This window comes from Telmatherina bonti (assembly GCF_933228915.1).
Source record: "Telmatherina bonti genome assembly, chromosome: 1".
NCBI classification, from domain to species: Eukaryota; Metazoa; Chordata; class Actinopteri; order Atheriniformes; family Telmatherinidae; genus Telmatherina; species Telmatherina bonti.
The window spans coordinates 4,264,679-4,279,937 of record NC_136619.1 but is presented as its reverse complement, the minus strand read 5'-3'; the positions used below and the strand labels follow the sequence as shown (position 1 = coordinate 4,279,937).

Genomic DNA, 15,259 nt, shown 5'->3' with positions numbered 1-15,259 from the left:
TAAAACCACACAGCTAGTTAACCTTAACCTAGTTAACGACTAGCTGAGCTTTGGCCACATGTTTGATGTCATCACATCTGGAGCATCTGTTAGAGACAGGCCCATTACCATGACGACGGACGTGGACTGGTTGTGATGAGATGGGGATGCATCGGTGCATCTGAACTGCAGCTTTTTCTTTAGTTACGACACATAAAAGTCGTCTCGTCAAACGGGTCTGGACTCGTGTCCGACCGCAGGTTGAAATGCTGACTGGATGTAAATGTTGCAGGTCAGGGTGCACGGTGGTGCAGTGGTTAACACTGCGACCTCAGGTTCGAGCCTCGGCGGGGGGGAAGGGTTCTGTTGGGTTCTGCTGGGTTCTGTCCGGCTTCCTCCCACCGTCCAAAGACACGGTCTAGACCAGGAGTCGGCAACCCAAAATGTTGAAAGAGCCATACTGGACCAAAAAAACAAAAAACAAATGTATTAAATGTATTAAAAGCCTAATATAAGCCTTATCATGAAGGCAACACATGCTTTATGTATCTATATTAGCTATATTAGCCTACTATGAAAAGGACTAAGTTGGCTACAAATACATAATGAGCCTGAATGATAAAATGTTTATTTCCCTGCAGTGCATCCTGTAGAGAACGACGCACCACGTGACGACTCTGTTGTACGATGCCGTCTCATGTTTAACTTCATTACTATATTAATGAGTTATGTTTCGTTGCTTTGATGAAATAAAAAAATGCGATATAGAAATCCGATTTTTTTATGTCATTTTTATTTTGAGGATTAAAAAAAAAACCAACAAAATGGAACGTGCATAACGCGCCCCTTATCTGGGCAACAAACAGCGCGCAATAAAACGCAGCCTGCATTTATAAAAAATAAACCAATAAATCAAATGAATACAGTTTGATTTCTGTGCAAATGCCAAGCAAGTCAGTGCGAGGGTAAAACGCAGCAGCATCCTCTTCTCTTTAGACATGCAACCAACGCAGCTATCCTCCGACCTGAGCACCATTACCACGTGTCATTCCACATATATACTGACAATAATCAGAAATCATTTTATAAAAACATCCACTTTGTTACTCAGTCTGTGTCTATGAAGGATGATGTTCTTCCCCGTTTAATGTGACTTCTGTTGTCGGACATCACTGGTCAGCTTCTCAACATGTAAGATGTAACTTGTGCTGAATTAATGTCCTTGATTTGCTGATCGGTGATGTTGCGGCCATTTTAATGGTCCTTTCCTTCACTGTCTTAGCGGAGAGGTGCATGTCTCTGATTTTCTGTATCATCTCGGTTTTGTTTCTGAAGTCTGGAAATACGTGTCCTGATATGTTGATGACTGACTCCTTCATGTAGTCACCATCTGTGAACGGTTTTCCACGCTTTATTATCTCCCGGGTTGCAGCTAAACTTGCAGCAGTAGTGGAGTTTGGAGATGCAATCCACTTAAATCTAGTTTTGTGCTTCTCTAATTTCTCCAGAAGTGATGCAATCGCACTTTTTGTGTCACTCCCAACTGGGTACTGGCTGCAAATGTAGCATGCTTTCCCTGGAAATGTCTTTCCACATTACTCTTTTTGTTATTTGACAACTTCTCGCTACAGAGCAAACATTCAGGCAATCCTTCCGCATTGGCAATGACTGCAAATGATTCGGTCCAAGAAACGTTGAATCCTCTGTTCTCCTCGGTTATTTTTCTCTTTTTCCCTTTGGGATCCATGTCCCATCACACAGCCCCGGTTTGTTTGCAACGCCACCTGCCGGGCATCCCGCCCTGCTGATAGGCTACGTGTGTCGCAGGCTGTGACGCAAATCTTCCTTGACAGAAATGTTGAAATTTAATATTTATTCTACACATTTTTACAGCGCTGGAAAACGTTAAGAATGTTTGTGTCATGTTTGTCCTCCTACAGAACCAGATCAAAACAAAAATATATTTCCCTCCCCATCTTTTTCCATTTTTTTTTAAACATTTTTGAAAAAGCTCCAGGGAGCCACTAGGGCGGCGCTAAAGAGCCGCAGGTTGCCGACCCCTGGACTTCATGATAAAATCCTCTTCGGTCTGGAAACGTCTTTAGCTATTTGCTGCAGGTTCATCCTTCAGTCTGCAGGTTAGACTTGACAGAAATGGAGATGTTTAAGGTTCGGACGCATCCGCCTGGTTGGTCTACCACATCTGCAGGACCATCTGGGACCACATCTGAGCGTGCTCGTTCCCTCGTCCTGCCGCGATGGTGCAAGATGGCCACCTGAAGCAAGCGTTGGAATTGAGACTGTTTATTAAATTGGAGTCTGAGAAAGAAGGGATACAATGAAAAGAGGGGATGGAGGCCTTTCTTCCTGTAGCCGTAGATTTGTCACCCACCCCCCCCAGCTGACAGACTGAAACGCAGCTTTCTTCTTCTTCTACTGCTGTTGAACACAGCGGGAGTCCCTCTAACAGATTGTCTTCGTTCTCCTCGTTCTATAGATCGCGGTGACGTTTGCCATGGTCTTCGGGGTCATCCTGTACCGGATCAGCATTAAGGCGGCTCTGCACATGAGCACCAACCCCGCTGCCCGCTCCAACATCCGAGCCACGGTCAAAGGCACGGCCGCCGTCATCAACCTCATCATCATCATCATCCTGGATGAAATCTACGCCGCCATCGCCCGCTGGCTGACCACACTGGGTGAGGCGCATGGAGGTCAACCACCTCCTGAAGAGCAACGTTTTTCTTTCTCTGTGGTGGCGGTGTGGCGGTGAGCAGGGCTGGTTCCAGCCTGACTGCGGGGGGGTCTCTGGCTTGTAGAACAAACTGCAGACGGATGTCAGGAGGAATCAGACTTTATTTACTGCTGTCTTCTCTTCTCTTTGTTTGTTGTTTTCTGCTTCTGTTTGTAAAACCTGCGACCTGCTTCAGGGTGACCTCTGACCTTTAAAGCGGGTCGATGGAGGCAGATGTTTAACTGGAAGAATCATATGAGTGAATCTGTTTCTTCCAGAGGTTCCGAAGACAGACCAGAGTTTTGAAGAGCGGCTCATTTTCAAAACCTTCATCTTGAAGTTTGTGAACGCCTTCACGCCCATCGTGTACCTGGCCTTTTTCAGAGGAAGGTAAGACCGCCGCGCTGGGGCGCTGCAGATGTCTGAGTCACAGCATGATGGCGTACTGTGTGCCGCCACAGCACCATGATGAAGAGGAGTTCCTCTGGCTGAAGGCTTGTTTGGTTGTTTGCAGGCTGGTTGGGAGACCTGGGAAGTACCTGTATGTGGTGGACTCCTACAGGATGGAGGAGGTAACATAGAGCGTCTTCCTCATGGCGTCCGCCTCCAGTTGGGAGGATAGAGTAAACATGTCCTTTCATTAAGCAGATAAATGAATAAATCATGAAAATATAATGACATAAAGGTGAGGATGTTGGTGTTCTGTGGTTGTGGAGGACTGCTCTCCACGGTTTCACTGACAGCTCTGTAAACCGACATCCGACTCAGCGGTTCAATTCCCGTCGCCTCCTGACCGCTCTCCCCTCTCTCCTTCAGTGTGCGCACGCCGGCTGCCTCATGGAGCTCTGCATCCAGCTGTGCATCACCATGCTGGGCAAGCAGCTGATCCAGAACAACCTGTTTGAGATTGGCATCCCGTGAGTTCCTGAGCAACACACAGCCAACACGCAGAAAACGCGCAGAGAGCATGCAGCCAACACGCAGAAAACATGCAGCCAACACGCAGAAAACGCGCAGAGAGCATGCAGCCAACACGCAGAAAACATGCAGCCAACACGCAGAAAACATGCAGCCAACACGCAGAAAACATGCAGCCAACACGCAGAAAACGCGCAGAGAGCATGCAGCCAACACGCAGAAAACATGCAGCCAACACGCAGAAAACATGCAGCCAACACGCAGAAAACATGCAGAAAACATGCAGCCAACACGCAGAAAACATGCAGCCAACACGCAGAAAACATGCAGCCAACACGCAGAAAACATGCAGCCAACATGCAGAAAACATGCAGCCAACACGCAGAAAACATGCAGTGAACACGCAGAAAACGCGCAGAGAGCATGCAGCCAACACGCAGAAAACATGCAGCCAACACGCAGAAAACGCGCAGAGAGCATGCAGCCAACACGCAGAAAACATGCAGCCAACGCGCAGAGAGCATGCAGCCAACACGCAGAAAACATGCAGCCAACGCGCAGAGAGCATGCAGCCAACACGCAGAAAACATGCAGTGAACACGCAGAAAACATGCAGCCAACGCGCAGAGAGCATGCAGCCAACACGCAGAAAACATGCAGTGAACACGCAGAAAACGCGCAGAGAGCATGCAGCCAACACGCAGAAAACATGCAGCAAACACACAGAAAACGCGCAGAGAGCATGCAGCCAACACGCAGAAAACATGCAGCGGACACGCAGAAAACGCGCAGAGAGCATGCAGCCAACACGCAGCCAACACGCAGAAAACATGCAGCCAACACGCAGAGAGCATGCAGCCAACACGCAGAAAACATGCAGTGAACACGCAGAAAACGCGCAGAGAGCATGCAGCCAACACGCAGAAAACATGCAGCAAACACGCAGAAAACGCGCAGAGAGCATGCAGCCAACACGCAGAAAACATGCAGCCAACGCGCAGAGAACATGCAGCCAACACGCAGAAAACATGCAGCCAACACGCAGAAAACATGCAGCCAACACGCAGAAAACATGCAGCCAACACGCAGAAAACGCGCAGAGAGCATGCAGCCAACACGCAGAAAACATGCAGCCAACGCGCAGAGAGCATGCAGCCAACACGCAGAAAACATGCAGTGAACACGCAGAAAACGCGCAGAGAGCATGCAGCCAACACGCAGAAAACATGCAGCAAACACACAGAAAACGCGCAGAGAGCATGCAGCCAACACGCAGAAAACATGCAGCGGACACGCAGAAAACGCGCAGAGAGCATGCAGCCAACACGCAGAAAACATGCAGCGGACACGCAGAAAACGCGCAGAGAGCATGCAGCCAACACGCAGAAAACATGCAGCGGACACGCAGAAAACGCGCAGAGAGCATGCAGCCAACACGCAGAAAACATGCAGCGGACACGCAGAAAACGCGCAGAGAGCATGCAGCCAACACGCAGAAAACATGCAGCCAACACGCAGAAAACACGCAGCCAACACGCAGAAAACATGCAGCGAACACGCAGAAAATGCGCAGAGAGCATGCAGCCAACACGCAGCCAACACGCAGAAAACATGCAGCCAACACGCAGAAAACATGCAGCGGACACGCAACGAACATGCAGAAAACACGCAGAGAGCATGCAGCCAACACGCAGAAAACATGCAGCGGACACGCAGAGAACACGCAGAGAGCATGCAGCCAACACGCAGAAAACATTTCTGTTGCGGTGTGGGAACAGTGGAAAAACATTTCCACAGTTCCCACACTTCCCACTGTTTCCACTGTTCCCACACTTCCCACTGTTTCCACTGTTCCCAAACCTCCCACTGTTCCCACACTTCCCACTGTTCCCACACTTCCCACTGTTTCCACTGTTCCCAAACCTCCCACTGTTCCCACTGTTCCCAAACCTCCCACTGTTCCCACACTTCCCACTGTTTCCACTGTTCCCACACTTCCCACTGTTTCCACTGTTCCCACACTTCCCACTGTTTCCACTGTTCCCACACTTCCCACTGTTTCCACTGTTCCCACACTTCCCACTGTTCCCACTGTTCCCACACTTCCCACAGTTCCCACACTTCCCACTGTTCCCACACTTCCCACTGTTCCCACACTTCCCACAGTTCCCACACTTCCCACTGTTTCCACTGTTCCCACACTTCCCACTGTTCCCACACTTCCCACTGTTCCCACTGTTCCCACACTTCCCACTGTTTCCACTGTTCCCACACTTCCCACTGTTCCCACTGTTCCCACACTTCCCACTGTTCCCACACTTCCCACTGTTCCCACTTCCCACACTTCCCACTGTTTCCACTGTTCCCACACTTCCCACACTTCCCACTGTTCCCACACTTCCCACTGTTTCCACACTTCCCACTGTTTCCACTGTTCCCACACTTCCCACAGTTCCCACACTTCCCACTGTTTCCACTGTTCCCACACTTCCCACACTTCCCACTGTTCCCACACTTCCCACTGTTTCCACACTTCCCACTGTTCCCACACTTCCCACAGTTCCCACACTTCCCACACTTCCCACACTTCCCACTGTTCCCACTGTTCCCACACTTCCCACTGTTTCCACTGTTCCCACAGTTCCCACACTTCCCACTGTTTCCACTGTTCCCACAGTTCCCACACTTCCCACTGTTCCCACTGTTCCCAAACTTCCCACTGTTCCCACTGTTCCCACACTTCCCACTGTTCCCACACTTCCCACTGTTCCCACTGTTCCCACTTCTCACACTTCCCACTGTTCCCACTGTTCCCACACTTCCCACTGTTCCCACTTCCCACACTTCCCACTGTTCCCACACTTCCCACACTTCCCACTGTTCCCACACTTCCCACTGTTCCCACACTTCCCACACTTCCCACTGTTCCCACACTTCCCACTGTTCCTACAGTTCCCACACTTCCCACTGTTCCCACACTTCCCACTGTTCCTACAGTTCCCACACTTCCCACTGTTCCCACACTTCCCACTGTTCCTACAGTTCCCACACTTCCCACAGTTCCCACACTTCCCACTGTTCCTACAGTTCCCACACTTCCCACAGTTCCCACTCTTCCCACTGTTCCCACCTATTAGTCTGGATAGAAACGTTATGCAGTCAGATATTTGTGACAAACGACTTGAGCTGAGGGTGTCATGTCTGCCGTGTCCCGGCGGTATGCAGGAAGCTGAAGAAGTTGCTCCGCAAGAGGAAGACGGATTTGGACTCCAAGGAGGAGGAGGAGCTGAACAGGACTCTGCAGCGCCACGAGAAAGACCACCTGCTGGGTCCTTTTGTTGGCATCAACCCCGAGTACATGGAGATGAGTAAGGCTCCGCCTGCTGCTCTGTAACCACACGAGCCGCCAGAGTGGCGCTCTGGACCAGCGAACGCGTCCACGGCTCAGCCGGCACGTCCGCGGCTCAGATGTTTACACGATAGATTATTGATCAGCAAAGCTTTTAAACTAACCAGTGAAACGTTTCCATCATGTCAGTCAGTAACAGGAAGGAGCAGAAAGTCCTGGTGTCCAGGATGTCCATCACATACATACAGAGCTCCGCTGATCAATAATTCCCCTTTCTGAGTGTCAGCTGAGGCGGTGATGCCCTGCAGTGAGACAAAGCGCAGAGCAGGTGGTTCCATGCTGACAGCTGGAGGGAAAATGGATTGACAGTAGTCAAATTCCGGGTTTATTGATTAGGAGGACATGTTTAATCTGCTTTAAGCTGCTTTGTGAACTGTTGTGGTATTGTTTCCAGGCAGTGAGTAATCCTGGTTATGGTAGTTGCTTTTACTTTTATAATCCCCATAGAGGAGGAAGCTTCAGAGTAAATGTGGATTTCAGCTCTGCTGAGCTTCATTTAGCATTTTAGTGGACTGGAATAAAACGGCTGGAACGTCCTTCAGATTATCTGCTGTAGATGGAAACCCAGCGAGGTGCGGGGGTCCCGTTGTTCTGGATTAGTCCCGTTTGTCTTCAGAGACGTTTGGAAACCGTTTGGACTGAGCGTCTCGTTTTCTTGTTAAACGTCCTCTGGATGATTGTCCCCATCATGTCCCCTGTCCTGTCTCCCCAGTCATCCAGTTCGGGATGGTGACTCTGTTCGTGGCCTCCTTCCCTCTCGCTCCCCTCTTCGCTCTTCTGAATAACATCATCGAAATTCGCCTGGACGCCAAGAAGTTTGTGATGGAGCTGCGCCGGCCGATTGCAGCCAGAGCCAAGGACATCGGTAGGTTTCTTCCACACGGAAATCCAGGCGCGGACGCAGCACGGCGTCCGCGCAGGCGGCCTCCGCGCAGGCGGCGTCCGCGCAGGCGGCGTCAGATAGGTCAGGAGACGTGTCCAACATGGACGTTGTGTCTCCAGCTGTTTTTAGAGTCAGGAGGTTTTTATAAGCATGACTCTCAAAGCATTAAAGATAATCAGTGCTCTTCTACCTTTCCAGGTGAGTTAGACTTCCTGTGAACATCTGGATGCACATGTGCAACATGCTGGTTTCTATCACCGTTTATTTTCGGCTAGAAGCCAAACGAGGTCTGCCGACCCTCCTGGAGTGTTGGCGCCATCTGGTGGTGGTGTTACTGACCTGTTGACTGTTCTTCCCTGCAGGGATCTGGTATAACCTCTTGAGGGGCCTCAGCAAGGTCGCCGTCATCGTTAACGTAAGTCTGCGTTTATATTTTCAGTCGACGCACGTTGAGCTTTTCATGCTGTTTAAGCTTCACCAGGAGCTGCTGGTGCTCTCCATATGTCCCATTTCACTAACGCTTCCACTTGAGCAGCAGAAAGATTTCAGATGGAGGAGCATCTCCATGAGGTGCAGCTGTTTGTTCTGTGAGAAGGTCGGGGGTTAGTTCTTCACCTGATGAGCCGTTGTCCTCTCCAGGCTTTCGTCATCGCCTTCACCTCTGACTTCATCCCTCGGCTGGTCTACCAGTACACCTACAGTCCTGACGGCACCCTGCACGGCTTCGTCAATCACACTTTATCTTACTTCAACGTCAGCGACTTTGAGCCGGGAACAGCCCCCATGCAGCCAAACCACCTGGGCTACGGGGTCAAGGTGTGCAGGTAAGGTTCATTCAGCAGATTTCCTGGAAATAAATGATGGAATTCCACTGATTTTAGATAAATGTCCACAGTTCTTGTGCTCAGGTGGAAATATTGTTTGTGTTTCCAGATATAAGGACTACAGGGAGCCCCCCTGGTCCAGCACACCGTATGACCTGTCCAAAGAGTTCTGGGCCATTCTAGCCGTCCGCCTCGCCTTCGTCATTGTCTTTCAGGTTTGCAGCTACACACACAGACCACATGTTGAAGGATTTAACCTCACAAAGCAAACAAGTCATTTGTACAGATCATTTTAGAGCATCTGAGGGAAAAAATACCGTCACTGAGTTAAAAATGCCTCAAAACACTGTGAAGTCAGAGGTTTCTCCGAACCGTCACACTTCTGCAGCTAAACAAAGACACGGATGTAATCTGTTACTGTAGCTCCCCGTTTGTTTGTTTTTCAACGTATTATAATAATGTACATGTATTGTACTTCCACACACAGTTTTCTGAGCTTGCAGCTTATAAACAATTTGTGATGCATGGAGAGGTTTCATGCCAGTATGCAGGTTTCCAGCAGCTTGGGCTACATCGGCAGCCAACAGTTGATGGCATCCATGCCGTCAGTTAAGTAGGTGCATAAAATCAATAAATCCATCAACACTTTATTTATAAAACACTTTCATAAACCACAAAGTATCCAAAGTGCAGCAAAGATTAATAAAATAAATCAACATTAAAAGATTGAATAAAAAAAACTGTTAAATGGACAATGTATGACAAAAAAAAGGGGTAGAGGAGCTAGTAGTCCTGCTCTCCGGAGTTAAACGCCAATTTAAAAAGATGAGTTTTTAAAAGAGACATAAAACCACTCAAAGTCTTAGCAGACCTCCCAGAATGAGGGAGATTATTCCAGAATTTGGAGGCTGCTATAGAAAAGGCTCTTTCTCCCCGAGTCAGGAGTCGAGTCCTCAGGACCACTAAGAGCATCTGGTTCTCAGATCTCACAGAGCTCTGACAGGACGATGACGGTGCAGAAGCTCCGAAAGGTATGAAGGAGCCAGACCATTTAGACATTTAAAAACCAAAAGTAAAACTTTAAAAACTATTCTAAATGAGACAGGCAGCCAGTGAAGAGAACGCAGTACAGGGGTCGTGTGCTCACACCGTCTTTTCCCCGTTAACAGGCGGGCAGCTGAGTTCTGGAGCAGCTGTAAACGATGAAGGAGAGACTGGTTGGTCCCAGTATAAAGTGAGTTGCAGTAGTCCAGTCTAGAGAAAATAAAAGCATGAATGATCCTTTCCAGGACATCATGCGGAAGATTAGGCTTTACTTTAATGATAAGCCTTAAATTGTAAAAACTAGCCTGGACCACTGCACTGACCTGCTTATTGGTGTTGAAATTAAAATCAAAGAAAACCCTCCATCCATCTTCTGCCACTTATCCGGGGTCGGGTCACGGGGGCAGCAACCTAAGCAGGGAAGCCCAGACTTCCCTCTTCCCAGCCACATTTACCAACTCTGCGGGGGGATCCCGAGGCGTTCCCAGGCCAGCCGAGAGATATAATCCCTCCAGCGTGTCCTGGGTCTTCCCCGGGGTCTCCTCCCAGAGGGACGTGCCTGGAATCAGTTGACAGTTCCGCCCCCCTCTTCACCCGAGTGTCCAAGGCATGTGGCCGCAGGTCCAACGATACGACTACAAAATCCATCATGGAACTGCGGCCCAGGGAGTCCTGATGCCAGGTGTACATATGGACACTCTTATGTTGGAACATGGTGTTCGTTATGGACAATCCATGACGAGCACAGAAGTCCAATAACAAAACACTGTTTGGGTTCGGGGGGGGGGACCATGCCTCCCAATCACTCCCCTCCAGGTCTCACTGTCATTGCCCACGTGAGCATTGAAATCCCCCAGCAGAACAATGGAGTCCCCAGAAGGAGCACAAAGAAAAGATTTTTAATAAAAGGGTTAAAAGAGTCCAGGGAGCCAACAGCACTGCTGCGACCTGCCAGCAGGTCAGATTTCCCACAAGTTAAAACTTCAGTTTTGTTCTCATTTCTGCAGAGGAAGTTCACCTCCATCCATGTTCAAACAGTTCTGCAGGTTTTCTACACAGCAGGCTCCAACTGACTTTAAAGGAAAATAAACCTGAATGTCATCAGCATAGCAATGATTTGACACGTATTTTTTCAAGATGAACCCCAGCAGAAGTAAATAAAGAGAAAATAGGATGGGACCCAGGATGGAGCCTTGAGGTACCCCATGTTTAAGTGTTTTTTGCTTTTGGAGAGAACTGCCCAAGATGTACTGAAAAACTCCAGTTACATAAATAGGTCTCGAACCATTTGAGTAGTGTACCATTTAGACCTACACACTGCTGCAAACATGATAACAGAATATTATGATCTACTGTGTCAAAAGCAGCAGTGAGATCAAGAGTTAACACAGCAGAAGTTCCAGAATCAAAAGCAAATTAAAAGCAAATCAATGTAGACCCTGAGAAGAGCTGTCTCAGTACTGGGGCATGACTTAAAACCAGACTGAAACTTCTCGTGAATGCCGTGTAGGTCAAGGTGATCCTATAACTGAAGATAAAGCACCTTCTCTAAAATCTTAGAAAGAAACGGCAGCTTAGAAATGGGCCTAAAGTTTGACAGAACATCAGGGTCCAAGCTGTTGTTTTTAGGAAGAGGATGCAGAGCAGCATGCTGAAAGCATCTGGAGCACAACCTGAGAGAAGAGAGGCATTAACCAAACTGACTGCCCAGGGAGCTACAGCACTAAAAACCTCCTTCAGCAGACTAGCAGGGATACTGTCCCCAAGACGAGATGAAGGCCTCTGGTGCTGGATTATTTCAGAAGTCTGAGACATGGTAACAGGCTCAAAATGTTCTAAAACTGCAGGAGAAACACCTGGATTAGCAGGTCAGGGGTGCCGAGTGAAAGTTAGAATCTGACTGCACTCACTTTTTCAATCAAAGACTTTAAAAACCTTCACAAAGTAACACAGGAGTCGAGTGAGAGGAGTCATATGGCTCTAAAGGAGAGTTCAAATCATTAAAAAGAATTTGCGGCTTACTGATATTCAGAGATTGAGATAAACTGGCTTTTAGCCTTTTAAACAGCAACCTGATCCTCAGTTAAGTGATTTTTAAATATCTCCAAGGAAATACAAAGCTTGTCCTTCCATTTTCTCCCAGCGCAACAGCAGATGCGTCGAAGCGCACGCGTGTGTTCATTAAGCCACGGCTCTGAAGCTGGTTTACAGCGTTTACATTTAACGGAGCAATAGCTTCTAATATATCAGTACACACAGAATCAAAGACCTCCAGGGGTTTATCAATATTTCCTTCAGGTGGAAATCCACAGCAGGAAGCTCCAGCTCTGTAAACGCAGCAAAAAGGATGATGCAGTCTGTGTGTTAATCAGGCGATGGGAAAGCACAAGAGCACGCGAGCTAAAGACAGACCTGAAAAGATCAAACTTTAATAAAACAAGCAGAAATGCCAGCATCACAAATCCTAACCCAAATCTGCTGAACATTTCCATGTAAACCGAGAGTCGGGTCGAGGATGTGTCTCTTCTCATGTGCCGGATCCTTCACTAGTTGGAGCAAGTTGAAGGAGTTAAACTCAGGACGTCTTCGGTTAACAGCTTCGTCTCACTACACACATGAATGTTAAAGTCGCCACCAATCAAAATCCGATCATAATCCAGAACAATTCCTGACAATAAATTTGCAAAGTCCTGAAGAAGGGTTGATCAATTACCACATTACGGAGATTCGCATTTTATCTCCACAAGCTGAACTTTAAAGCTGGAGAAACTGTCTGCTGGAAGTTGCCGACATGAGAAGCTGGATCCGAACACTGCGGCGGCTCCTCCACCTTTTGCCTGCAGTCCGAGGGACGCTGAGGAATCCGCAACCAGGAGGAAGACATCCTGAGAACGGCGTGAACTCGCCAGGTTTCTGTCAGAAACACAAAATCCAACTAACGCAAAGAGAAAAGGTCATTCAGAATAAAAGTTTTGTTCCGAGTCATTTTACCTTCAAAGTGCCGTCACGAAATTCTGCTTGAGTGAAAAGACTCCAAAATGGGCTCTGCTTCACGACTGTCCTCTGCAAACACACGTTGGGGATTTTTTAGGGGTTTGGTAAAAACCATAAAGGCACACTTCTCCTGATCAAGTCAAACATTTGGACACACACACTGCACAAAGATGGAAGAAGTTTACTATTGCAGAACAAACACAAAGAAATGCATGTTTTAATGCGTCAAACGCTTGTTCCCATAGTAACCACTCGGTCCAACCAAGCTATGCAGGCCTCTGAATTCAGGTCTAAAAAAGTTTCAGGCTCAAACAGTCGGTGTCCTTTCTGTGAACTCTTCATGTTTTGTCTTGCAGAACGTCGTCATGCTTATGAGCGACTTCGTGGACTGGCTGATCCCAGACATCCCGAAGAACATCAGCCTGCAGATGCACAAAGAGAAGGTCCTCATGGTGGAGCTGTTCATGAAGGAAGAGCAGGGTAAAACCATAGCAGCACAGGGCAGCCAGAGCCAGGACAACGGCACAGACAAGCCGAGTCCTGTACAGCCGCGTCCTCGCCACGCCCGGGCCGGCTGGTAAAGGCTACCATGGAAGCGCGCTGCCAGTTTTGCATCTCCTGCAAAGCTTCTGCTGCGTTTACATGATTTTAGTTTGCGGGACTGAAGCTTCCATCCCTCCCCTGAAGCTCCACAGATTTCACCTTTTACCAGAATTTGACACAGAAAGGACAAATCTCTGCGTCAGAATTGTTTCAGAGTTAAAGTTCACCTGAGGAGGTGCTGCCCGACTGCACCTGCAGCCGAGCATGACTTATTTTACCACACACCTCTCCCATCGGACATGAACGCACCTTTTTTCTTTTTTAATGAAGACAGCTGACATTAATCCGTCCAAACGGTCCTTCTGATCAAATATTTCTCATGTTATCAGAAGGATGCAACACGAAGCAGAATTCTGTCATTTTTATGGGTTTGTTTGTTTTTTGCACAGCTGTGAACAAATCCATGAAATTGTTGCTGACATGCAACATGGCCTGATGCATGTTTTAGGATTTGGGAATAAACACCGTGAGTGAGGAGAGATCGGACCGTTGGGATTTCTGCAAACACAATCCCAGACGGTCATTCCAAGAAACTGGAAACCTTGCAGCTGGAAGAGTCGAGACATCCATGTTCATCATCTCCATCTTCCTAAACAGAATTTTTAGTTTAGCCGCACTACACTCTTACCTGGGTAGAAACTAGCCTTGCATTTGTTCAGACTGGTCTTTACAAATGGTCATGAACATGAATGATAAGGAACTCTGGACCCACTGAGCACAACAGGAGCTCTCACTGCGATCCCTGTAGAGCCTCAAAGCCAAACTCAACTCTGAAAGGTTTCCTTGTGTGCCGGGTGAGAAGAGTAGAAAGTAGGTTTTATCAGACATCCTGCTGCTGGGAGGAATCAGCTGCTCACAGGACAGACTGGAAAAAGCAGAAGAAGCCCTGAAATACTGCAAAATCCACCTGTACATGTTGAACGCCATCTGAAAGGTTTCATCGCCCGCTTCAGGAGTTTTTCCTGGAGGTGTGTGAGGAGAGATGTACATCTGACTCACACTGCTTTCAGGAATCAAACGGGACAAAATCCACTGAGCCAGAAGGAGACGTTCAGAAGTTTCCTTTGGTGTTCGGTCCGTTCCAGGAGTTTCCTCCTGCTCCCCTGGCTGAGACGTCAGCTTCCAGCCGCGCTCACAGGCCAGCTTCAGTCGCGGACACTTTAGATCCGCTCGTCCGCCGTGAGGAAACGTCTGACACACACACCGCGTCTCAGACACACACACACACTGCGTCTCAGACACACACACACCGCGTCTCAGACACACACCGCGTCTCAGACACACACACACACTGCGTCTCAGACACACACCGCGTCTCAGACACACACACACACCGCGTCTCAGACACACACACACACACACCGCGTCTCAGACACACACACACACTGCGTCTCAGACACACACTGCGTCTCAGACACACACACACACCGCGTCTCAGACACACACACACACTGCGTCTCAGACACACACACACACCGCGTCTCAGACACACACACACACCGCGTCTCAGACACACACACACACACCGCGTCTCAGACACACACCGCGTCTCAGACACACACACACACTGCGTCTCAGACACACACTGCGTCTCAGACACACACTGCGTCTCAGACACACACTGCGTCTCAGACACACACACACACCGCGTCTCAGACACACACACACACCGCGTCTCAGACACACACACACACACACACCGCGTCTCAGACACACACACACACTGCGTCTCAGACACACACTGCGTCTCAGACACACACACACACCGCGTCTCAGACACACACACACACACCGCGTCTCAGACACACACACACACACCGCGTCTCAGACACACACACACACCGCGTCTCAGACACACACACACACTGCGT

The 15,259-nt window shown here is 48.7% G+C and overlaps 1 protein-coding gene across 1 annotated transcript in view; it reads left to right on the top strand.

Moving 5' to 3' along the window:
• ano1a (anoctamin 1, calcium activated chloride channel a) overlaps positions 1 to 13,366 on the top strand; it is a gene marked incomplete at both ends in the record, with an annotated part of 54,644 nt that extends 41,278 nt beyond the window's left edge. Inside the window, 10 exons of the mRNA XM_079243346.1 lie at positions 2,477 to 2,678; positions 2,992 to 3,103; positions 3,228 to 3,285; positions 3,530 to 3,630; positions 6,857 to 6,999; positions 7,753 to 7,905; positions 8,286 to 8,338; positions 8,563 to 8,747; positions 8,857 to 8,962; positions 13,142 to 13,366. Coding sequence (XP_079099472.1) covers positions 2,477 to 2,678; positions 2,992 to 3,103; positions 3,228 to 3,285; positions 3,530 to 3,630; positions 6,857 to 6,999; positions 7,753 to 7,905; positions 8,286 to 8,338; positions 8,563 to 8,747; positions 8,857 to 8,962; positions 13,142 to 13,366 — 1,338 coding nt within the window. The remainder of the gene's footprint in view (positions 1 to 2,476; positions 2,679 to 2,991; positions 3,104 to 3,227; positions 3,286 to 3,529; positions 3,631 to 6,856; positions 7,000 to 7,752; positions 7,906 to 8,285; positions 8,339 to 8,562; positions 8,748 to 8,856; positions 8,963 to 13,141) is intronic.
• Between the last annotated feature and the right edge of the window lie 1,893 nt (positions 13,367 to 15,259).